Source organism: Bos taurus, chromosome 5, assembly GCF_002263795.3.
Source record: "Bos taurus isolate L1 Dominette 01449 registration number 42190680 breed Hereford chromosome 5, ARS-UCD2.0, whole genome shotgun sequence".
NCBI lineage: Eukaryota > Metazoa > Chordata > Mammalia > Artiodactyla > Bovidae > Bos > Bos taurus.
Genome location: NC_037332.1, coordinates 68021412 through 68046789, shown reverse-complemented (window position 1 = coordinate 68046789; position 25378 = coordinate 68021412). Strand labels below are relative to the sequence as shown.

At 46.7% G+C, this 25378-nt stretch overlaps 1 protein-coding gene across 5 annotated transcripts in view; it reads right to left on the bottom strand.

Moving 5' to 3' along the window:
* The window catches only part of CHST11 (carbohydrate sulfotransferase 11), a 305169-nt gene that overhangs the window by 262865 nt on the left and 16926 nt on the right, over positions 1 to 25378 (bottom strand). For 2 of the 5 annotated variants that reach the window (XM_005206631.5, XM_005206632.5), the window contains exon 1: positions 1618 to 2250. The exons of 1 other annotated variant lie outside the window; for it this stretch is intronic. In XM_005206631.5, the coding sequence (XP_005206688.1) occupies positions 1618 to 1720 (103 nt within the window). In that variant the 5' untranslated portion in view covers positions 1721 to 2250. Of the gene's footprint in view, positions 1 to 1602; positions 2251 to 25378 lie in introns of those variants that run through there. 2 more of the 5 variants (XM_005206630.5, NM_001192668.3) reach the window with 2 other exon arrangements.

The window sequence follows — 25378 nt, the reverse complement described above, 5'->3', positions numbered from 1 at the left end:
TGACATGAAACTAAAAATACCCAGCTGCAAACAAAAGCCACCCTTTACCAGGCTGGCTCCGACGTCCTGAGGTTACATGTGGTAGTGTCAGGCCACACCAGACAGAGACCTTATTCTTGGCCAAGGGGCCGCCTTAACAACTCCTCCAGGCCCAGCCAGGCAGAGGGGCCGTTCTGTCGGAGCTGTCAAGATATCCCAAAGTTTGATAGAAAGAACAGCTTTGGTCCTGTGCCACCACCCAAAGCAAGTTAGATGAATTCGGTGCTGCCTCTGGGTCAGATACACACTGCTTTCAGTGTGTATAACCTACATAACCCTATAGCCCTGGAAGGAAATGGGCTTCCAGCTCCCTCCTTGCAATTATAAAAGCAAATTATTGCCATGACTATACTGAGAAAAGCAACTGGGAGACGTGATTGGTAGATTTGGGAGCCCATGTGGTCCAGAGGGGGCCTGCTGGGGGCCAGGGCATGGAGGATCACGACTCCACCGAGAGATGCCCGTTTCCCCGGAAGCTTCTCGGGAAGGTTTTACCTGTTGGGCTTCGGAGTGGAGCTGCGATCCGGGGGCCACCACGCTCGAGGCCGCCCGTCCCTCCCAAACTTTCCTTCCCGCCCCTCGGGAGGGGCAGCCTCATCCCTCTCCGAGTCCAGATTTCAGGTGTGGAACTTGTCTAAGCCACCCGGGACTGCGGGGAGGCGCGTGGTGGGGATGGGGGCGGGTTTCCTTCCCACACGGCCCGGCGAGCGCCGGGGGATTCCGGATGCTCAGAACCCACGAGTGGGGGGCGGGGTGTGGGGGGACGGGGGGCGGGCAACTGACGGTCAGCCCAGAACCCACCAAAGTTTCCTCCCAAACTAAAGCGGCGCAATGACGGGGCTCTGAGTACCCCCGAGCACAGGGTCGCGAGCCGCTCTGTGAGGGAGGGAGCAGGCCCCGTGGCACCAGCCGCAAGGTCAACGCGGAGCCAAACCCCGGGGGCAAGCAGCCGGCGCCGGGACCCAACCCCAGCTGATGCGGGGGGCAGTATCGGGCACCCCCAATCTCTCCCTCCACCTGCTCGGCGCGGCGCCGAAACCCGCACACGTGGGAGCCTAGCCTCAGGCTCCCAAGCTAGCGGCCAGACGGGCAACCTCGCCCGGCGCTCACCCTTCGTCTCCGGCCCCCCACCAGGAAGAGGCAGCTCTCTGGGGAGCGGGGTGACTGGCTCTCGGCGCCTCTTTCATCCTTGGACCTCGGCAGAAGCGGGGAGGGAGTTTCGTTCTCTTCAAACTGATCCTCCACCCCCAGGAGCTTCCCACAACCTCTACCTTGTTCTGCTACCTCGCAGACAGACAAGAGACACAAAGAAAAAAAAAAAATCTACCGCCCCTCTGGTCCCATCCTCCAGCCTGGAGTTGGGAGGAAGAAGAGAAAGGAGTATATCTTTTCTCCCCAGCCCGACTCGGGGATCCGGGCAGATCCGGGCAGCAAGGAACCCCGAGGTGGCCCAGAGAGAAGAGGTAAGGTTGGAAGAGTCAGAAACCAGCCACGGTGAGCGAGGGAGCGAGAGCACGAGAAAGAAGAAAATATCCAACAAAACCACGCTAACGCGCCCCCTACCTGGGTGCAACATACTTTGGAAATAGAAGATGACCAGGATAAAGGATCCCAAGCAAGTGGCCAGCACCATCCGGCAAATTCTGTTCATCCTCATCACTTCCAATAGCGCCGGCTTCATGGCTTTGTCCTGGCTACGGGAACCCGGGTGTCCGGGAGGCGCTCCCGGAGCGCAGGAGCGGACCCCGCGGCGCGGAGCGGAGCCCGGGAGGCGCAGGACAGGGCTGGGCAAGGATCGCTGGGAGGATAGGGGTTGGCTTCGCGGCTGCTCTCGGAGCCCCCAGCCCCGGGCAGGGGTGCGGAAGGCGCCGGAGTTGCTCTGGAAGTGCGGAGATGCGTGGACCCGCCGGCTGCGCGCTCTTGCTCCTCCCGCGGCTCCTCCTCGCCTCTCCGCCGCCGCCGCCGCCGCCGCCGCCTCCGCTCCCGCCGGCGGCCGCCGCTGCCTCCTCGCGGGCCGGGAGACTGGAGTGCGAGCGGTGATGCTGGTGGTGGTACCGCCGCCGCTGCCGCTGCGCTGGCCGCTGTGGCTGTCGGACCGGCCCCCTCCCTCCTCTCCAAAGGCTACTTCATTGCGCTCCAATGATCTATATATTCCGGGGCTGGGTTTTACCAAATGCAACTCGCAGCCCCCGGCGAGGGGAGGGCGCCTGCAGAGAGCCGGGCGGAGGGCGGGACCGGAGCGCGGGGGCGGAGCGTCTCGCTCCCCCCGCCCCTACCCGGGATTTGGTCGCGTCCAGCTGTTTCCCGGGGAGTGAGCGCCGCGCTCCGCAGGGTCCCAAAGGCCCTCAGTCCCGGGTCCGGCCGGCCGCCGTCTGGAGCTTGTGTGTCAGCGTTTCCATGACAAAACCCGGAGGAAAAACACACGAATAAAATCGCCTCGGTGCCGCCACCCCCTCCTGCCGGCGTGTGAAGAGGGAAGTGGCGGGATGCGGGTCGGGCAAGCGTAGCGCGAAGGGGTCCGGCGGTTTGTGCTGATTTCAAAGCCCTGGGCAGGGTAGCCGGCAAGTTGTCCCAAGCCCCCTGGGAGCGAGTGCTCTTTACCAGAGTCTCGGAATAGGGAGGTTTCGTTTTTGTTTTTCCTTTTTTTCCCCTTTCCAATGGCAGCCCAGAGCAAGCGACGTTTTGGAAAGGGGTTAAAGACGTCTGGCTTCAGGTCAAGGTTAGGAAAACTGCATAACTCGCAGGGGTCAGGCGACAGCTGAGCTTTCCTGGGGGTTTATGCAGTCTCTCTCTCTCTCTCTGTCTCTCTGTGTGTGACACACATACACACGCATATCCCCAATCAGGGCAAAGGAGGTTTTGTGGATTTTCGAAGTCTGATTTTCCAAAAAACAGAGCTCCCTCCACATCCTCAAAGTGCGAGTCTTAGAAGGGTGGATGGGAGAGGAAGCCCCCACGGAGTCACTCCTCCCAGGACAACTGACTGCTGGAAAAAAACCAGCCCGCCTTAGCACTGGCAGGTAAATGGAAAGATGGCGTTGCTTTCTTGTGTTGTGTGAAGTGATTTAAAAATTCCAATTCCGTGCGTTTAGGTTGTTTAGCAGTCAAGGTGGCTGCAGGTAACAGTGCAGAGATCACCGAGTACTAGCTGGAGAAAATTGATTACTGTAGTCGGCTCATCTAACTACCTAGAATGGATGATCTTGTTGTTCTGCCCTTTGGGAATTCCCTAAGCAAAGAGAAAAGACTGTTATAGCCTTTTATTTTCCTTATAAATTTACAGCATGTTTTTAAAAGTTAAAGGATTATTTAAACTCTAACAATAACATATACCAGGAAAAAAGTTACTGTAAAGACTAAGTTTTGCACACATTATCAAATCTTTAGGCTTCCCTGGTGGCTCAGTAGGTAAAGAATCTGCCTTTGATTTCTGGCTCTGGAAGATCCCCTGGAAAAGGGAATGGCTACCCACTCTGATATTTTTGCCTGGAGAATCCCATAGACAGAGGAGCCTGGCAGGCTACAGTCTATGGGGTGGCAAAGAGTCAGACACAACTAACGCTTTCACTTTTTTCATCAAAGTTTTACTACTATGAACACAATTAATAATAAGATAATGGGTCTTTGCCTGCCTCTCATGTAGCAAGCATTTGATACTTACTGAATCTGAATGTAATGGGCCTTATCCTTCTCTCAATACATCAGAGACACAACATGCAAACAGATATATGCAGCGAAAACCACCTCAACAACCTGGGTTCCCTTCCCCACAAAGTCTTCCTCCAGCAGTTGTAAAGCAGAGAAACTAACAAAGTCAGCAGCCTTGCCTTTGATTACAAGAAGACAATCAATTACAGCACAATATTTATGTAGCCAGTTTGTACTGTATTAATTTGTGCTCACTTGTAAATGAGCTGCATAATAAAGGCAGTCGAGCTGAACAAGATCCAGTACATTCCCCAGTGATTTCCACCCCAGGAGCCCAGGGATGGGAACTGACTTACCCATCCACCCGCCCATCCTTGATCAGGGCAGAGAATCCCTGCAGTTAGCATGACTAGATGGGCATTTGCAGTGCTTGGCCTGGAATAGCAGGCTCTCATTTAACTCCTACTTTTACAGAGCAGGCTGGGCTTTGCTTCCAGGTTACCCAATTGGTCCCTCATCTCCCAGGGCAGAGACCACACTGTACCAATACAAAAGCCTGGACATGCATAAGACTGTCTGGGAAGTCACAGGGAGGTCAGAAGCGGAATCCCTGATGGGTCAGGAGGGGTTGAGTTAGCCCATGTGGTGAGGAAGAATGAGGAACCATGCCCTGAATCCATTTCTGCATTCTCACAGACCCAAACATTGGCTTCCCAGGTGGCGCAGCGGTAAAGAATCTGCCTGTGGAGACAGAGGAGATGCAGGAGATGAAGTTTCGATCCCTAGGTAGAAAAGATCCCCTAGAGGAGAAAATGGCAACCCACTCCAGTATTCTTGCCTGGATAATCTCATGGACAGAGGAGCCTGGTGGGCTACAGTCCATGGGATCGCAAAGAGTCGGACACAACTGAGCATACGGGCACACAGGCCCAAACATAACAGTGAAGAATAAGGTTCTGACAGGTGAAACTACCACCTCTTCCAAGAAGCCTCTCCTGATTTCTCACCTGGAATAGCCTCTTTCCCCCTCTATGTTCTGAGCAGTAGGTTCAAACCCCTCTTGGGTCGCTGTACCTACTAAGCTGAGTTTTATTCATCTCTGTTTCTCTGCAGTACTCAGCAGAGCAACTGGCGCCCGATAATCAGGTACAAATAAGTCTGAGATGGAGAAGTGATACTTTCTTGGACTAGGAAGTTAAATTAGATCCCCTCTAAAGTCTGTGGTCATGGTCAGTGGTAATGGTCTGCAATTCTGTTGTTCTATGCACGTTAGAGGTGAGAGAAAAGTTCTAATTTCTTGTCTCTTCATCACACTGCAATAAACTTCCCAACCATAACTACAGTCATTGCTTTCTTTCCATTCCTCTCCTTACAAAGCTTTGTTGTATCTTTTATGCATGCTACATGATAAATATTGACCAGATAAAGGAAAATGCTGACTGATAAAACAGAGGAGAAAAGAGATTTGATACTCTGTTTGTCTTAATTACTTATTTACTTATTTTGTTTTTGTCTGTGATGGGTCTTTGTTGCTGCTCAGACTTTTCTCTAGTTGTCACAAGCAGGGGCTACTCTGTAGTTGCGGTGCACAGGCTTCTCATTGCCTTGGCTTCTCTTGTTGAGGAGCACAGGCTCTAGGGCCCGTGGGCTTCAGGAATTGTGGCACACAGGCTTAGTTGCTCCATGGCATGTGGAATCTTCCCAGACCAGGGGTCAAACCCATGTTCCCTGCATTGGCAGGCAGATTCCAATCTACTATACCACCAGGGAAGTCCTGATATTTTGAATTTTGCAGAGAGGTCAGTGGAAGGCTGCCTCTGAAATCAAGCTTTTTGTTTTCCCAGTGTAGCCTTCAGAACAGGCAAGGTTATGCTACAGTAACAAATGAGCCCTAACTTCACTGGCTCGGAACATCTAGGGCTTAGGTCTTAACTCCACCACGTGTCTACTGTGGGTCACAGACCCAAACATGGGCTTCCCAGGTGGCACAGAGGTAAAGGGATCGCAAAGAGTCGGACACAGCTGAGCACACAGGCACACAGGCCCAAACATACAGTGAAGAATAAGGTTCTGACAGGTGAAACTACCACCTCTTCCAAGAAGCCTTTCCTGATTTCTCACCTGAAATCAGGTGAAAGGGGCTGAGCTCATGGAATACCACATACAGGATGAAGCCAAAGTAGCCCTACCTAGAACCTGGCAATGCCCAAGAAAAGAGGATCTCTTGAAGTTCCGGCCCCCACAATTCAGTGATTCCCACCCAGAAGAGGCACATGTCGCTTCTACTCACCATTTATCAGCCAGAACTACTCACACACTGCTCCCCATCCCACCCAGATTAGGAAGTCAGAGAGCCCAAAGCATTTGGGAAATAGTCCTCCTAGCTGCAATCCTCCCATCCCTCTTCAGACCTCATTTAATCATTTTTCTAAACTCCCTTTCACCCCAAGAGCTTCTGCCCATCGGCACTGCCTCAGGGTGAGACCTGGCTAAGCCTCAGTTGATTGTAAGGCATGACTCTTACTCTCCAGGTGAAAGGGAAAGAGAAGTCGTTCAGTTGTATCCAACTCTTTGTGACCCCATGGGCTGTAGCCTACCAGGCTCCTCTATCCATGGAATTTTCCAGGCTAAAGTACTGGAGTGGGCTGCCATTTCCTTCTCCAGGGGATCTTCCCAACCCAGGGATCGAACCTGGGTCTCCCCGCATTGCGGGCAGATGCTTTACCATCTGAGCCACCAGGGAAGCCCACTCTCCAGGTAAAACAACATACAAATGAAATTGGGGTCTGTCTATTTCAAAACCTGGCATGGCCCCTAGAAACTGTTGAGGAGAAAGGTCTCTGTGTGTGGATGATCTTGGGAAACTGAGAGGCGAGGAAGGAATGGATACAAAATCAGAATTCTGACTCGTGTGTGCCATCCACAGTGAACACAGACACTTGCCAAGCCCACCAGTACCTGTAGGCTGAATTCTATCCCGTTCCTGTAGGTGACACCTTCAATGTATCGTCTTGTTCAGATCTGGCAGAACTGGCTGCCAGTTTCTGGGGAGAGACCTGGGCCCAGGGCACTGGAAGACAGAGAGTTCTTTTGCATCCTTGAGGAAGGGGGGCATGTCTTAGGCCAACCTCAGGCAGGGGCCCCAGACTAGCCCCTCCCAGGAGGGGCTTTGCCTTTTTGCATCTCTCTGGCACCTCCAGCACAAAGCACGCTCAGTTAACCAGAGCACAGTAAATATTTGTGGAGTTGAATAAGAAACCGTGTGCCCACAGCATGTGGAGGTCTGAGGGTGCAGCCCTGCTCCAGGTAGGTAAACCGCGAGGACGCAAGTGGGTCACTCATGACATGGCTCTGAGCAAGGCTCTTCTTCCCTGGCCTTTCAGAACGAGGTGGGGAAGAGAGAAAGGACAGAAGAGGAAATAGAGAAGGAGGGAAGACAGAAGGGAGGGAGTAGAGGAAGAAGAGGAGAGAGAGGCACTATTATTGTTTTGCTTTCTGATGCTGCCTTTGCCCTTCCTCCGAGTTTAAGCCCAAGACTCCTCTCCCTCCCTTACTAAGAGGCCTGTCAGCCCCTCAGACCCTTGGACATGACCCCAAGCAATGTTGTACACTCAAAGGATGCCACACCAGGATATAAATCCCCATAGGCATGGTGCAGTCCTCGAGACATTAATAACAGGATTCCAAGGATGCTGTAGAAATGAGGTCGGAAGAGCATGACTGAGTTCATCTTTCTTTCCTGAATCACCCCATCACTGTATCATTCCATGAGTTAACAGAGGCTAAAAGAATAGCCACTTCCTCAGTCCTCAGATAAACATGAGGTTACATTACTGAAAAATCTCATGGGGCGCTTATTTAATGTGTCTTTTTCCAGTGGTCTCTGAGCTCTGGGAACCACTGTGACCATGTCCGTATCACACCTAATATGACAGTGTAGACACGAGGCAGTCTAGAAATACATATGAAATGAATGATATGATTTTTACCTAGCAGCCTGCGAAGATTATAAAATATTGATGAAACCCAGTGCTGGGAAGGGTATGGAGAAAAGAGAAGCCATACATACTGATGGTGGAAGTGATTATAAATTGATACAAATTTTATAACATTTCTGAAAAGTCATCCAGCAATAACTTGTCTGATATCACCAAATAATTATTGAGAGAGTCAGAGCATTCATGTACTTTGTGCTAAAACCACCAAAGTGCCCAATAATTAGGGTTTGGCTAAACAAACTGTAAAACCTCCATCTGATGGAATACTCTACAGTTACTAAAAAGTAAAGTGACTAAATCAGTTAACAATGTTAAAACACAGTGTGTATATTTGCTCCTGTTTTTGGATAAACAGATATAAATAAATTTATATACATATGGCAACCCACTCCAGTATTCTTGCCTGGCAAATCCCATAGACAGAGGAGCCTGGTAGGCTCCAGTCCATGGGGTCGCTAGGAGTCAGACACAACTGAGCGACTTCACTTTCACTTTTCACTTTCATGCATTGGAGAAGGAAATGGCAACCCACTCCAGTGTTCTTGCCTGGAGAATCCCAAGGACGGGGGAGCCTGGTGGGGTGCCGTCTATGGGGTCGCACAGAGTCAGACATGACTGAAGTGACTTAGCAGCAGCAGCAGCATATATATATATATTATTGGAAAAGGAAATAGCAGCCCACTCCAGTACTCTTGCCTAGGAAATCCCATGGACTATAGCCTGCAAAGCCCATGGACAGAGGAGCCTGGCAGCCTGCAGTCCATGGGAGTCTCAAAGAGTGGACACACATTAGCAACTAAACAACAACTACAAAGGTATATACTATATAAGAAAGTATTAATAGTAGGTATTCCTGGGTATTGAGTTGTTTTAAATTGATTTACTGTATTCTCTGAGTGTTTTTTAAGGAGTACATATTATTTTTAAAAAAGGAAAACTACAACTATTTTCATTTTCAGAGGGAAAACTAATCTAATAAAAGGAGAATATATTTCTTCAATCACCAAGCCCCAATTAAACCCCTACTTCCTCCATGATGTTTTCTTTACTCACTTCAGCCTATGGAGATCTCTTCCTGCTCGTGTTAGACCCCTCCTCTATAATTCAGCAGGCTTCCCAGGTGGCTCAGTGGTCAAGAATCTGCCTGCCAATGCAGGAGACACAGGAGACATGGGTTTGAGCCTTGGGTTGGGCGGATCCTCTGGGCAACCCACATTCTTGCCTGGAGTATTCCATGGACAGAGAAGCCTGGCAGGCTACAGCCCATAAGGTCACAAAGAGTCAGACACGACTGAGCACTCACGAGTACACTATAATTCAGCACTGCCATATATTTGAGAGTCATTTGGTGAGCTGTACCCCATCTCCTGGGCCACACTGCATACGCTGAGGAAGAACGACACTGGGACCTGTTGCCACAGACATCTGCTAAATACGCAGCAGATGACCCATGAGGACTTGCCAGTTAATTTCCTGATATGTTACAATGGTCTCCTGTTGCTACCTACCCCGGGCCAGACACTGCTAACATGTGACACACACCACCACTAATCCTCATCTCAATCACACAAAGACAGCATGAGCATCCCGTTATGTGTGTTGTGTGGGCATGCTCAGCCACTCAGTCGTGTCCAGACCTTTGCGACCCCCATGGACTGTAGCCCACCAGGCTCCTCTGTCCAAGGAATTTTCTAGGCAAGAATACTGGAGTGGGTTGCCATGCCCTCCTCCAGGGGATCTTTCCAACCCAGGGATCAAACTGCATCTGCCCATCTCCTGCACTGGCAGGCGGATTCTTGACCACCGAACCACCTGGAAATCCCCACATCCCATTATGCAGATGACAAAACTGAGCCTCAGAAAGATTAAGGGACTTGCTTACATTGGCACTGCTGTCATATGCTTGTAGGACGTGGATCTGAACCACAATTACGTGGCACCAAGACCCACACTTCAGAGTGAATCAACCATGTCTCTATCCATACTACAAACATTGAACAGCACCTCACCTAGACTTCTCATCAAGATCAATCTAATCAAGATCAACCCTTCAAGGAGCTTGGGGGCAGAGGTCATATAAATGCAGGGGAATTAGGGGTCCACCAATCAGGAGTTAATGGAGAGATTTTCCACTAGTCATCTAGATTCTGGCCTTTGCACTCACAGACATGCTCACTTTCACAGCCTTTCCTAGTGCAGGTCAAATCTCAGTGACTTTTAAATCATGGTTTAATATCCCTTCTCTCACCCTACAACAGTCATTTAGATGGGAGGATAAGTTGAGTCTGCATAAAAGATTGGTTCAATCAATATTCACCTTCGTTTTTTCCTTTTTGCCCTGGGGTGTAGTGAAAAGCCATGCCTCTCAGAGTTGTTTATGACCCTCGGTGGAAATGAAAGGACTCTCTATAAACCTACTGACTCAAAAGTAGTGTGAGGTGTCAGGACACACAAAAAGAGGAATTATCAACATATTTAGGGTGAAAGATGTTTTTTCTGAAAACCATCTCTTGCATTATGTGGGCAGCCTGAGAAATATTTGTTACATACTTGTCTTCAAAATACTAAACTCCAGTATATCAAAAGAAAAGGAGCAAAGTTAAATAGCAAGCAAAATCATGATGGAAACTTTCATTGAGGGAGACAGAGAGGAAGGAGGAAGAAAGGGGGAGGGAGAGAGGAAGGAAGTTGAATAAAGGAGGGAGGGAGAGACAGGGAAAGAGAGAAAAAGAGAAAAATGAAGGGTGAAACTATGATATATAATGAGCTCATATAAAAACTAATAATGCCATCAAGTCTCAGCAGACATATGGACAAACACCACGGACAGGATTCTTCACACATACAGAAAGGAAATATAACTTGATAATAGAACTAGGAAAGATACAAACTCAAAAATTTAAGAGAAGCAAACCAAAACAAAAAGATGCCATATTCGTGTATCAGAGTAGCAAAGATTTGTATGAAATGATATGTTTCCCTTTGAACAAGCCCCTCGGGAGCACAGGTTTCCCTTATCCTAGCAGAGGGGCTGAGATACCAAGTGCGGTTACGTATAACACACAAAGTATGACAGCCACCAGCCCTGCTACAACCCACTACAGACAGTGATAGCGATGACTTTACTGGAGCGGCCCCTAAGGACTTGGTTCTAGTTAAAGAGACAGCTCTCCGCTTCTCTGACCTCCCTGATCCCTGTGAGCTACTGAACAGTCTTTAAAATATTCATGATCTTCTTAGCTAGCAGAGTAGTTGCCTTTAACCGAGAACTCTGATTGACACACACTTGACTTTTCAAAGCTCACTTTCTCCATGTGAAAATGCAAGGAATGATGTGTATTTCTAAGTGAAAAAAAAAACCAAATTACTGTACGAGTCTAACTATATGACATTCTGGAAAAGGCAAAACTATGGGAAGAAAAAAATGATCAGTGGTTGCCAGGGATTAGGGGGAAGGGGGAATGAAGAGTTGGAGCATAGAGGATTTTTAGGGCAGTGAAACACACTCTGTATAATACCTTAATGGTGAGCAAACCCTCATGGAAACTATGGACTTTGGGTGATTATAATGTGTCAATACAACTTCAGTTGTGATAAATATTCCATCAGGCAGGTTGTGCATGAGTTGGGCAGGCATATGAGAAATCTCTACTTTCCCTCACTTTTGCTGTGAACCTTGAATTGCTCTATGAAATTGTCTTAATTTTAAAAGGACATCGTCAAGTATTTTTTTAATTAATTAGTTTATTTCTTGGCCACACCTCAGCTTGCAGGATCTCAGTTCCCTGACCAGGAATTGAACTCAGGCCACACACATGAAAGCCCAGAATCCTAACCACTAGGCTACCAGGGAACTCCCTAAAAAGACATCTTTAAATTATAGGAAAAATTTATGATTTAAAGAATTTAAAGATGGGACTAAGCAACCTTTAAGATTCTGGGGCAGGTTGAATTGAAACCTGGTATTTCCAGATTCCTGTAGTTGGATCAGGTCAGTGCCATTAATAATTGGAACTCAAACAGAGATCCTTTTATACATGACCTCTATCAGGAGTTGGAGCGGGGTGTATCGCCCTCAAAATGATGTTTCTCAAAAAAGAGCAGGTTGAATGTTGGGCGCTGGCAAACAACAAGCATCTTGGAACACAAATCTTATTCTGTGGAGTCAAATTTTTAATATTCAAGATGTTAAATAATCTCATTATAATAATGATAAACCCAGGGCTCTGAAAATGAAACTAAGAATGCTGATCAGCAAGGGAGAGCAGCAAGGACTAATTGCGCACAGCAGGGTGTGGATTTTCAGAGCCAAGGGAACAGAAGCATTATGCCTCAGAGAGAGTGCAGTACCTACTGTGTCTCAGAGGCAGGAGTTCTGATATCCGAGATCAGCCACCAACTGATCGTGTGGCTTAAGTCATTCTCCTTCCCTGGGACTCAATAGGCACCTGAGATAAAGCCACAGAAATTCAATATCCAGATACCTAAGTGTTTGTTAGGATATGTTGAGTAAAAGGGCTTCCCTGGTGGCTGAGATGGTAAAGAATCTGCCTGCCAGTGTAGGAGACCCAGGTTCAATCCCTGGGTTGGGAAGATCCCCCAGAGAAGGGAATGGCTACTCACTCCAGTATTCTTGCCTGGAGAATCTCATGGGCAGAGGAGCCTGGTGGGCTACAGTCTGTGAGGTCGCAAAAAGAGTCCAACATGACTGAACGACTAACACACACACCAGTAAAAGGACTCGGGTAGTAACTCTCACTGGTAACAATCTCTGGCGGGTGGGGAAGGAGCCATCTCTTCTCCCTGGTTTTAACGGAACGTCAATACCATTTAGATAAGAACACGCCTCCTCTTGAGTAGTACTAGATTACGCTCAATAGAGTTGATCTTCACCAAAATCAATCATCCAGTGATACCATTAAAGTGACTCCTGACCAAGCAACTGTATTAGAGACACTGGGAGTCAGAAATCCAGTTCCAACCAGGGGACCAAAGGGAACTTCCAGGGGCAAGGCCAGCTTTAGGCATGAGTGGATTCAAGGTTTGAAGGCACGTCTTAAGGACAGTGTCTCTTTGCAGCATTCCGCCTGCTCACCTGTGTGTCGTTCTCATTTCCAGGTGGCCACCAGGTAAGCTCCAGGCTTACCTTCTTTAGCACTGCATCCCCCTGTGAGAACTGCCTGCCTCCTTCTGAACAGCTCCAGCAAGCGTCCAGTGCTTCATTTGGCTGGGCCTGGCTATGGTCACCTGTCACTGGGACAGAGATCATGGTGTTCTCCTCAGCCAGCCCTGGACAGTATGTTCATCCTGGAGCCAGATATGAGATCAGTCCTACCACACCACAAGAAGCAAGAGTGGCGGCAGGGGGCTCCCCAGAGGCCACCACCCCAAGAGGCCACCACCCCAAGAGGCCACCACCCCAAGATGCCAAGATGGATTCAGCTATAAGACAGGATGCCAGATGTGTTCATTTCCCTCTGCTTCTGTAATAAATTTCCAAAAATTTAGTGGCTTAAAATAACATAGATTTATCATCGTACAGCTCTGGAGGTCAGAAGTGGGAAGTCAGTCTCAGTGGGCTAAAATCAAAGTGTCATCAGGGCTGTGTCGGTTCTGGAAGCTCTAGGAAGAATGTGTTTCTTTGCCTTCTCTAACTTTTGGAAGCCACTTGCATTCCTTAGCTTGTAGCCTTGTCCTCCACCTTCAAAGCCACTGCATGACATTTTCCAATCTCTCTCTCTCTGACTCTGACGCTTTATCTCCTTCTTAATAAGGCCTTATTATCTGAGTCCATCCAGATAATCAGAATGATCTTCCCATCTCAAAATCATTAACTTAGTCACATTTGCAAAGTTCTGTTGCTATATAAGGTCACATATTTATGGGTTCCAGAGATTAGGATTGGACATCTTTGTGGACCATTACTCAGACTATCATTGTGGACAGGAAAGAAAAGATTACTTTTTTTTTTTTAACTACATCTGTACCTGTCCACAGCGTACAAACGTCAGTAAAGTTGTCTCTGGCCAGCAAGGAAGGTCAGAAGTTTTCTAGGGACTTCACTGGTGGTCCAATGGAGAAGATTCCGAGCTCCCAATGCAGAGAGTCCAGGTTCAATTTCTTTTTGGGAACTAGATCCCACATGCCATAACAAAGAGTCTGCATGCTGCACTAAAGATCCTGCATGTCACAATTAAGTCCCAGTGCAGCCAAATAAATAATAAAAATTTTTTAAAAAGGAAGTTTCAGATCAGATCAGATCAGATCAGTCATTCAGTCGTGTCTGACTCTTTGCGACCCCGTGAATCGCAGCACACCAGGCCTCCCTGTCCATCACCAACTCCCGGAGTTCACTCAGATTCATGTCCATCGAGTCAGTGATGCCATCCAGCCATCTCATCCTCTGTCGTCCCCTTCTCCTCTTGCCCCCAATCCCTCCCAGCATCAGAGTCTTTTCCAATGAGTCAACTCTTTGCATGAGGTGGCCAAAGTACTGGAGTTTCAGCTTTAGCATCATTCAAAGAAATCCCAGGGCTGATCTCCTTCAGAATGGACTGGTTGGATCTCCTTGCAGTCCAAGGAACTCTCAAGAGTCTTCTCCAACACCACAGTTCAAAAGCATCAATTCTTCGCATTCAGCTTTCTTTATAGTCCAATTCTCACCTCCATACGTGACCACAGGAAAAACCATAGCCTTGATTAGACGAACCTTTGTTGGCAAAGTAATGTCTCTGCTTTTGAATATGCTATCTAGGTTGGTCATAACTTTCCTTCCAAGGAGTAAGCATCTTTTAATTTCATGGCTGCAGTCACCATCTGCAGTGATTTTGGAGCCCAGAAAAATAAAGTCTGACACTGTTTCCACTTTCCCCATCTATTTCCCATGAAGTGGTGGGACTGGATGCCATGATCTTCATTTTCTGAATGTTGAGCTTTAAGCCAACTTTTTCACTCTCCACTTTCACTTTCATCAAGAGGCTTTTTAGTTCCTCTTCACTTACTGGACATCAAGTCTAAAGACATAAATTCAAATTCAAGCTCTACCCATGAACCAACCTTTTTTCAGTCTCAGTTTACCTGTGCAATGAATAGGCTTACTTCAGTGGCTGAGTTGTTGTGACACAATAGTCATAAAAGCATATTTACATTGTGAACATCGTACAAATGCAGATGATCCTTTCAGCAATGAAATGTGAGGATATAGAGGAAAATGTGGAAGCAGAGACAGATCTTATTTTCTTGGGCTCCAAAATAACTTGGACAGTAGCTGCAGCCATGAAATTAAAAGACGCTTGCTCCTTGGAAGGAAAGCTATGACAAACCTAGACAGCATATTGAAAAGCAGAGACATCACTTTGCCGACAAAAGTCCGTATAGTCAAAGCTATAGTCATGTACGGATGTGAGAGTTGGTCCATAAGGAAGGCTGAGCATTGAAGAATTAATGCTTTCTAATTGGGGTGCTAGAGAAGACTCTTGAGACAGCAAGGAGATCAAACTAGTCTATCCTAAAGGAAAGCAGTCCTGAATATTCATTGGAAGGACTGATGCTGAAGCTGAAGCTCCCAATACTTTGATCACCTAATGTGAAGAGCCAACTCATTGGAAAAGATCCTGATGCTAGGAAAGTTTGAGGGCAGGAAGAGAAGGGTGGCATAGGATGAGATGGTTAGATAGCATCACTGACTCAATGGATGTGAATTTGAGCAAACTCTGGGAGACAGTGAAGGACAGGGGAGCCTGGCAGACTATAGCCCATGGGATCACAACAAATTGGACATGACTTAGCGACTCAACAATAGTTCAGTTCAATAGTTCAGTTCAATTGAACAATAGTTCAATGCCACAGGGTCTCCTCACAGAAGGAAAGATCTCATGTAAAGCAAAAAGATCGCTCGTCAGCTCTGAGGCATGAAGCAGTATTGGGAGCCAGGATTTCCAAGAGAGAAAGACTGTATTTCTTTAGTTCCCATTAACCATTAACAACCACCGGGACTGGTCGCCCAGAATCTAGAGTTTACTCCTCATAGGATGTTGTGACCTTGAAGACAAGAGGAGCCACCCGTTCCCACCTCCACCTTGGGACCCAGCCAGAGATGAATGATCAGACCCAAGGGGCATATCAGACTCTGAGCAGAGGGAGGGGGTCATGCCATTCTTTCCATAAGTAACTTGGAGGGGAGGGCAGCAAGAAGTTTCCCTGCAGCCACATTCAGCACAGGGTCGTGGCATTGGTGGAAGGATATGTCTGGCTGGCAAGGTGGCCTGCATGGGATATGCATGGCTTCAGCAAGCAATTCACAGACTTCCCAGGCAGTCCAGCAGTTAAGACTCCACCTTTCAATGCAGGAGGTGCAGGTTCAATCCCTGGTCAAAGAGCTAAGGTTCCACATGCCTTAAGGTGCAGCCAAAAATTTAAAAAGAAAGAAAGATAGTTAGCTCCAGCAGAACCTAGAATCTATAATGATGCAGTGGTCACTGATCCAGAGAAGACACATGGATCGGAGGCCCTGTGCAAAAAAGAGTTAAAGTAGCTGACCTGAGACTGTTTGCAAGGGTAGCCCTTGGCTGGCATCTGGGAACTTGGATCCGCAGAGGGCTCTCAACATCCCCAGAATGGACAACAGTGGTTCTCTGAAACTCTTTGTATTCACAATGCAGTTTACGCAGAATCCCTGCCTTCCTTCTGGAAGTCTGGAGTTTTGCTACAAAGGATCCCTACATGACTGGCCCCAGTAAGGTCCCAGAACTCCTAGGCTCAGGGAACTTCCTTGATAGACACTGCCTCACACGTGTTGCCACACTCCCTGCTAAAGTGATTGAGAGCATCCTGCGTGACTCCACGGGGAGGAGGCTCTGGACTCTTGCACCTGGTTTCCTCCAGCCTCCTTTGCTGACTTTGCTCTTTTATGCCTGTGCCCTTTGCTGACTTTGCTTTGTACCCATTCACTGTAATAAGTCACAGCCATGAATATAATACATGATGACTCCTGTAAGCTCTCCTAGTGAGTCTTCAAGGTTGCGGTGGTCTTAGGGACCCCTGACCCAGGCCCTTTCCCCCATGCCTCTCGGTGTCGCTTGAGTCCTCCTCCACACACCCAGATCAGAAGACTAGATGTGCTGAGAGAATGTAGCTGTTTGGTGGCCTCAGTTTCTTATATCTTTCTTTTTTTAATATTTATTTTTATTTTATTTGGCTGTGCTGGATCCTAGTTGCAGCATGCAGGATCTTCAGTCTTTGTTGAGGCATGCAAACTCTTAGTTGTGGCACGTGGGATCTAGTTCCCTGACCAGGGATCGAACCCTGGTCCCTGCATTGGGAGCACAGAGTCTTAGCCACTGGACCACTAGGGAAGTCCCTCCTTATCCTTCAGTGAGACTTAGAATGCTACAATATCTAAATTCTTGACCATTGCTCATTAAAATTGCATGGTTATATATAAGTGTGTGTGTGTGTCTGAGCATATTGTCTGAGTTCAGGTTGCTATGACAAAATTACCATCCACTGGGTGGCTTAAACCACAAGCGTTTCTCAGTTCTGGAGGCTGACAGTGAGGGGAGGAGAGCCCACCTCGCAATATAGAGAGATCCCTTCTTGCCTTGTCCTGACAAAGAGGAGAGAGAGGACTGTGAACCCATCATGAGGGCTTTACCCTCAAGACTTGATTATCTCCCAAGGCCCTGCCTCCAAATACTGTCATATTGGGTATTAGGGTTTCAGCCAATGAATTGTGAAGAGACACAGTCATGCAGCCCACAGTACATATACTACATTCCTCAGTAGAGGTAGGAATTTCTTATTAAACTTTCCTTTTTTATTCATTATCCTTAATAAAATCCCACAGATCCTTATAGAGAAATTATACTTACAGATAGATCCATAAAAAAAATCACCGTTTTGGCTTGACCATCGAGAGTCGGGTTTGTTTTTGTCTATCTGTGTCCAGGTGAGTCAAAAGTAAACACCTTCAGATTTTAAAGTTTTGTAAATAGGAAAATTTCCCAAAATCCAAGGCCATTCCATAAATCAGTGCCTGAGGAATACTGGCCTAGTAGACTTCAGAAGTCCTTGCCAGCTCTAATGGGCTGTGATTTTTCATATGGAATTCACTCAAGACAGGTGTCTGGATCAGAAAGTGCCTTTCCAACACTATAAATTCATGTTTCTTAGATTGTATAAATCCCTCTTTAACACTCTCGTTTTTACTTTCATATATATACGCTTTTAAATTTAAATGCTTTCAAATTCTTCTTTCATATTTTAGGGGAAAATGCAAGACTGAAATGCTTGAAGGAAAGCCAAAATACCAAAATTTGGATAAATTAAGCAAGTAAAAGAAAGAAAAGTGGCAGGGGGGAAACTGTTTTTTCTGTGTGCTTCCCATCTCAAAAATGTAAATTCCGTCTAGGCCAGGGCCTTAACTATCTTGTTTAGAATCAGTTCTTCACACTGGCCCGAAGTCAGTGCTCAATAAGTATTTGTTAAATGAATGAATTTATCAATTCATTTTATCATCAATACATCTGGAGTTGAATTTATCTATACACTATCATTAGAATTCCCTGTGCTTCCCATATATAAAGTCGCTGCTCTCTTAAAGCAGTTTTTTTTGTTTGTTTTTTTTTTTCCTTTTGCTATGGAGGCACAGAGGCAATCATTCAGCCTTTCTGAGGCCTCAACAAGACAGGCAAAGGGAGTCTGTACTTTTAAAGGAAGATGTGTTTGGCCCCTCTGACTTGCCAGGGACTGGCCCTAAGTAAACAGGTGAAGAGCTTGTGCGACCATGCTCTATGGAAGTTTCTAGAATGAGTCTCAAGGGTGGCATGAAGTCTATGGTGGTCAAGATCACAGCCTCCTTTCCAGGTCGCTATTTCTGGGCTGGGTCAGGGTAGCCTTAGGCAAATTCCCCAAATTCTTGGTGCCCTGGTTTCCACATCTATGAATTGACGATAATGACAGCTCCTCCCTGAAGGGTGTTGAGATGATTAAATGAGTTAAAATACATAAAGTACTTTATACATATATATTTATTTATTTGGCTGTGCCAGGTGTTAGATGTGGCATGCGGGATTTTTTTTTTTTTTTCAGTTGCAGCATGTGGGATCTAGTTCCCTGATCAGGGATCAAATCCAGGTCCCCTGCATTGGGAGCAAACAGTCTTCGCCTCTGGACCACCAGAAAAGATTATATAAAGCACTTTTCAAGCTAGTGTGGACCAAAAAGTGTTGTCTGCCAAACCAGTAAACAATGAATGTTGCCTGCCATCAAGCTAACAGCCACTGCAGCTGCCCCTGCAGTGTGTCCTGAGGGGAATTCAGGGTGGATCAAAACAGGATACTGGCCCTAGATAGCTAAGACGCACGCAATAAAGAATAATTTGAATGAGCCTAAATTCTTGCATCTTCCCATACACGCTGCTGCTGTTTAGTCACCAAGTCCTGCCTGACTCTTTCAAGTTCTTGTTCAGTCTTTTAGTCACATCCAAGTCTTTGTGACCCCATGGACGGCCTCATGCCAGGCTTCCCTGTTCCTTCACTATCTCCCAGAATTTGCTCAAGTTCATGTCCATTGAGTCGGTGATGCTATCTAACCATTATGTTGTATACCTTAGGCTTATACAGTGCTGAATGCATGTCAATTATGTCTCAATAGAACTAGAAGGAAAAATGGGGAACAGAAGGACAAAGGCACAAACAGCCTGGGATCTTTGTGCCACTGGCGCCTCGATCTCCTAGAACAGTGCCTGGCATGCGGTAAATGCTCAATAAATACGTGTTGATTGAATAGGAAACTGAGGCAAATTAAGCATTACTCCTTCTAGAGGAGAATGATGAGGCCCAGAGAGGTTGAGCAATTTTCCCAAGCTTCACAGAGCTAGGAAGCCCTGTATCTAGGACCTGAATCCAGCACTTTCCACTATGAGCCGAGTACAGAATAGTAACATGTGTATGGGATTGGGTGAATAGAATGTGATACAATAGCTTTTGGTCTGAGATGAGCCAAAGGGTGGGAGTCTTCACTACTCATCTGTTAGTGTTGATGAGCAGACTATTTTAGTTTAGAATATAAAATGTAGGGGAGCCGAATTCCCCATCCTGAAGTGTGTCTTTTCGGCATAAGCATGGTTATTTTTAAAAAAACACAGCAGACGTGGGAGAGGCTCTGAAAATACAGTAGAAGTTACCCTTCATAAGAGATGTTTCCGTGTATATGGAAATCTCCATTTGTAAGGGTGTCTCCCTGCTGTACCAAGAAGAGGGAGATGGCTCAGTTTCTAGAAACTCTTACTGGTGGATGACAAGGTCTTAATCTGTAGCACAACCTCACCCCTGCCCACTGCCCCTTTTCCTGGTGAACCTCCCATCACTAACTCCCCATCCCAAACATCTTATTTTGTCTTTCGCTGAAGATGGTATTTATTTTTTAAAAAACATTTCTGTTTTCTTCATTCAGGCTTCTTTTTTTAAAGATTGACTTTTTTATTTATTTATATTTCTGGCTGTGGTGGGTCTTTGTTGCTGCATGTGGGCTTTCTCTAGCTGTGGGGAGCAGGGGCTACTCTCCAGTTGCGGTGCGCGGGCTTCTCATTGCGGTGGCTTCTCTTGTTACGGAGCACAGGCTCCAGGTGCTCGGGCTTCAGCAGTTGTGGCACACAGGATCAGGAGTGGCTTGAGGGCTCTGGAGCGCAGGCTCAGCAGGGATCAAACCCATGTCCCCTGCATTGGCAACAGATTCTTTACCACTGGACCACCAGGGAAGTTCAGAAGATGGTATTTAAAGTGAGGACTTCCACCTTTTCAGAGAGTAGAACCTAGAAGGGAAGAAGCCCCTTCTCTCCTACCAAATAGGGTCTAGAGCAGATGGCTCATTGCAGGAGGTAGTGGGCAGATCACCCTAGCCTCCAAGCCTGCAGGAATCCTGATGGGCCAAGTCTACACTCCCTGTGGCTCAGTTTGACTAGGTAATAATAATGTAAACAATGCCTCCCATGTGCTTAGGACAAAGCAAAAGACAAGCAAAGGCTTAGAGGGAACCAGAGTTCAAACCCTCTACCCGCCAGCTGTACAGCCTTGAGCAAGCTACTTCTTTTTGACCCTCAGTTTTCTCATCTGCAAAATCGGAATAAATAAAACCCACTTTCTGGGGCTTTTAGAAAGGTCAAATGAGATGATGCCTATGAAAGGAGGAAGAGGGTAGAAAGGGGACTGTTGCCCACCGACCTCTCAAAAGACAGAAAAACCCATAGATAAGCAAAGCTAAGTTCATCGGACTGATTGCAGTTAAGAGAGAATGTCACCATGACATTTGAAGGATGTCTCAGAAGAAGGATGTCTCAGAGAACAGTTAAAGGGTTTAGGGCTAGAGATAGTTGGTTTCAAAGTGTGTCTTGCATAGCTGGGGATTGTTGCAATTTGGGGCATAGACAATGATAAAAATAGCTTTTGATCTGGTATCAGTCAAGGGGTGGGATTCTTCATTACAAAGCTATTAGTCTTGACAAGCAAACTATTTGAGTTGGCTTACATTCTTATATTTGTTAAGACAAAATTCAAGTAGGTAAATTTGAAGGTTAATTGGCTTTATTAGGAAATTTACGAATGGGGCAGCATCCACAGTGCTCTGAGGGGGTTGAACAAACTGGAAGGTTTATGTAGATGAAGGATGGGGCAAGGGAGCTATTAGCAAAAGACACAAAAGGATTATTTTTAGGCCAGGACATCTTTTGTGGCAGAGGGAACTACAAAGGTTTTACATACACATTGCTTCCTCTTCTTCTGGAGGTCAGGACAGGCAGGAATAGATATAGTCCCCTTGAAAATCACCTCATTTGTGCTGACCAGAAATTTTCAGGCTGGTTGATTAAGGTTACATTTCTGGTGAACACTGAAACTACAATTAGGTTAGGTCTTAAATCTAGGTTTGGTATCATGGGCTTTAGCAGAAGTGACACCATTTGGGGTCTATGGCTTTTCTCTTTAATATATTCCAGGAATAAATATTTTTTTCTTTTCCCAGTATTAACACAAGGACAGAGACGTGTGTTCACTCAGTTCTGAGGATGTCATCAAGCATGTCAACAGAATGACCTTATTTAATTCCACAACAGTCCCAGGAAGACTTATCTTAGCCATCCTTCCCTGAGGTCCTTGGAAGTAGATTTTATTCATTGCTACTTGAAAGATGTAGCAATATCAATAACCTAAGATATGCAGATAACACCACCCTTATGGCAGAAAGCAAAGAGGAACTGAAGAGCCTCTTGATGAAAGTGAAAGAGGAGAGTGAAAAAACTGGCTTAAAACTCAACATTCAAAAAACTAAGATCAAGGCATCCAGTCCCATCACTGCATGGCAAATAGATGGGGAAACAATGGAAACACTGACTAGACTTTATTTTCTTTGGCTCCAAAATCACTGCAGATGGTGACTGCAGCCATGAAATTAAAAGACACTTGCTCCTTGGAAGAAAAGCTATGACCAACCTAGACAGCATATTAAAAAGCAGAGACATTACTTTGCTGACAAAAGGTTTGTATAGTCAAAGCTATGGTTTTTTCCAGTAGTCATGTATGGATGTGAGAGTTGGACCATAAAGAAGGCTGAGCGCCAAAGAATTGATGCTTTTGAACTGTGGTGTTGGAGAAGGCTCTTGAGAGTTCCTTGGACTGAGAAGAGATCAAACCAGTCAATCCTAATGGAAATCAACCCTGAATATTCATTGGAAGGACTGATACTGAAGCTGAAACTCCAACACTTTGGCCGCCTGATGCAGTGAAAAGACCTCATTAGAAAAGACCCTGATGCTGGTAAGATTGAAGACAGGAGGAGAAGGGGATGACAGAGAATGAGATGGTTGAAGGGCATCACTGACCCGATGGACATGAGTTTGAGCAAGCTCTGGGAGATGGTGAAGGATAGGAAAGCCTGGTTTTCTACAGTCCATGGGGTCACAAAGAGTCGGACATGACTGAGCAACTGAACAAGAACTTGAAAGATGAGGAGACTGAAGTCGGCAGGCATTATTATTCATTCTAGAGGGGAAAAATTGAGACTCAGAGAAGTTAAAGATTTTGCCAGAAGCTCACAGAGCTAGTCAGTAGTGGATTGAGAATGTGAATCTAGCACTTTTTTTAAAAAAAGATTTTTTAATTTGATGTGGACAACTTTTTAAGTCTTTATTGAATTTGTTACAATATTGCCACTGTTTTACATTTTGCTTTTTTTTGGCCCCAAAGCACATCTGATCTGAGCTCCCCAGTTAAGGATTGACCCCTCACCCCCTGAATTGGAAGGTGAAGTCTTAACCACTGGACCACCAGGGAAATTCTGAGCACTTTTGATTGTGAGTTGAATATGAATACATCATAATATTTCCTTAAACCAAATGAGGAAAAGTGGAGCTATCTAAGCAGTACTTGTAATAGCCCAATCCAGAAAAAAGAAATCTGTCAACAACAGAGTGGATAAATGGAATACTCGACAGCAAAGTGGAGTCACACAATGGAATACAAAGAAGAAAATGAAGGGGACGCTGTCACCTGTCCCAACATGGATGCATCTCACAGGCACACGTCAAGGGAAAGAAGTTGGACACGAGAAACTACCTACTGCGTGGTTCAACTCATAGAACGTTTATGAACCCATCTAGAGGAAAGGACCGAAATTCCTTTGGGGATGAGGCAGAGATAAGGGGTAGAGAAGCCTGCGGGGCAGGGCGGGTGTCTGGGAAGGAGGCAAAGCTCTATTTCTTTATCTCTTTACCTGGAGAGTGGTCACACAGCTGTGCTCACCTGTGCTAACTCATTGAGGATCACACTGATGGACTGTGAATTTTCCTATATATTTTTACTTAAAACTTTTCTTTAAAGCAGAGATATTTATACTTTGTTTCAAATGTTAATTTCAGGATTGCTATTCCAGAAGATGTCTGTGATCTTCCAAGTTGAAATTAAATGCGCTAAGGCCCCAAAAGCACTCAACAGAGCATCTGGAATGGAGAGCTACACCATATAAATTCTAGCAAGTGTTATTATTACTCTTATTATGTCTTTGACTTTCCAAACGGCAGTGGAGAACTTTTGAAAAGTACACCACGACTAATTCCCAGCTTGACTGCCAGGAGTTCGCTTAAAGGGGGCCAAGGGGTGGTACCAAGGTATAATCCTCCCGCCATCTAGGACCTTTACGAGCATGGCCACAGGCCATGGAGGGCTGGCAGGGGGCGGTGGGGATCCTGGAGGGCCCAGGCTGTCTGCCAACCTCGAGATCCCCTCCCGGGTCCATATGGTTTTCTTTGCCCTTTTTCCATTACCGGCACAGGACACCTTTTTATAACGTGAGTTTCTGGACTCAGCCTGAGCACAGGCGCATGTACTTGTAGGAAAAGCAAAGCAGATGCTGGACACGGGCGGCCACCAGGGCCAGCTGCTACTGCCACCTAGTTAACTGTGTCCCACCCCAAAGGTCTTCTCTTCTCCAAGGCTACCTACACCTCTTCCCCACCTTGCACCTTGCTCCCGCGGCCGCCCAAGCCTGCATGCTACCCTGGGTCTAGTGTGCCCTGTGCACGCTCATGGGGCTGAGTTGACACACATGTATCACACGTACATTCTCACTCATACAGGCTCGTGTGCTGACAGTCACGTGCTCACACACACTTACACATGCGCATTCATGCCATCTCACATCAAGAATGACTCAGGACAAAGAACGCCGTTTGTCCACTAGGAGAACCCAAACCCTGGGCACAGTTTCTCAAACTATGGTCCCCGTAAATCCCTCCACACAATCACCTGCTGTGTAAAAACATGCATCCTGAAGGCAAAACTACAGCATCCTGGCCCAAGGGGGTTGCATTTTAACAAGTCACACAGGTGTGTTTTTTCTTACTGCAAACCTGAGAGCCAGAGATCTTTCTAGAAAGACAGAGGGATGCTTGGGCACAAAGGAAAACACTTCTGAGACAGGCACGCACAGGGCAATGCGAGTCCACACCTCTGACCCCAGACCTGCTGCTCTGGGTCTGGTTGAACTCAGAGGAGGCTGGGACCCACCACGGGACAAGAGGGAGGCAGAGGTTGGGTTTTTGCGCTTTAGCAGTAATGGAAGCATATTCCAAAGGCTGGAAGAGAGCAGATGTCACACTCTACAGCAGGGTTATTTTCTCAACCCTGGAAGCTTTGGATGGGGACTTTTATACTAGGTTGCTTGACTATCAATTGACAGGTAATATACTATCCTAGCTTTTAATGGCTAAAACAACAACCATTTTATTATCTCACAAAAATTCTGTGGGTTGACCAGCTGGTTCATTTTTGTAACCGCAGAACTAACCCCAAACTGGCCCTATCCTGTTTTGAACAAGATACTGAGTTGTTTTCCAGAGACAAAAACAAAACTCCAAGTCAGGCAGCTACCATGCGCAGAGGAGATTTTGACCTCAGATCACGTCTGGAACCCAAGAACAGGGGCATAACCAGAACCTGAAGGCTGGAGCCCTTTTAGAAGCACTGGGTCTGTTGTCCAGGAAAACCTGATGCTGAAGCCCCTCTAGCACACCTTACCGTAAAAGGCCAAGCCCCAGGGCCCTCCAGTCAAGCCTGCCCACCAGCACCACCACACCCCAGCCTTCCTCCTCTAACTCATAGAAGTTTGACTGAACCCCAGACTGGGGAGGTAGATTTGAGCCTTGC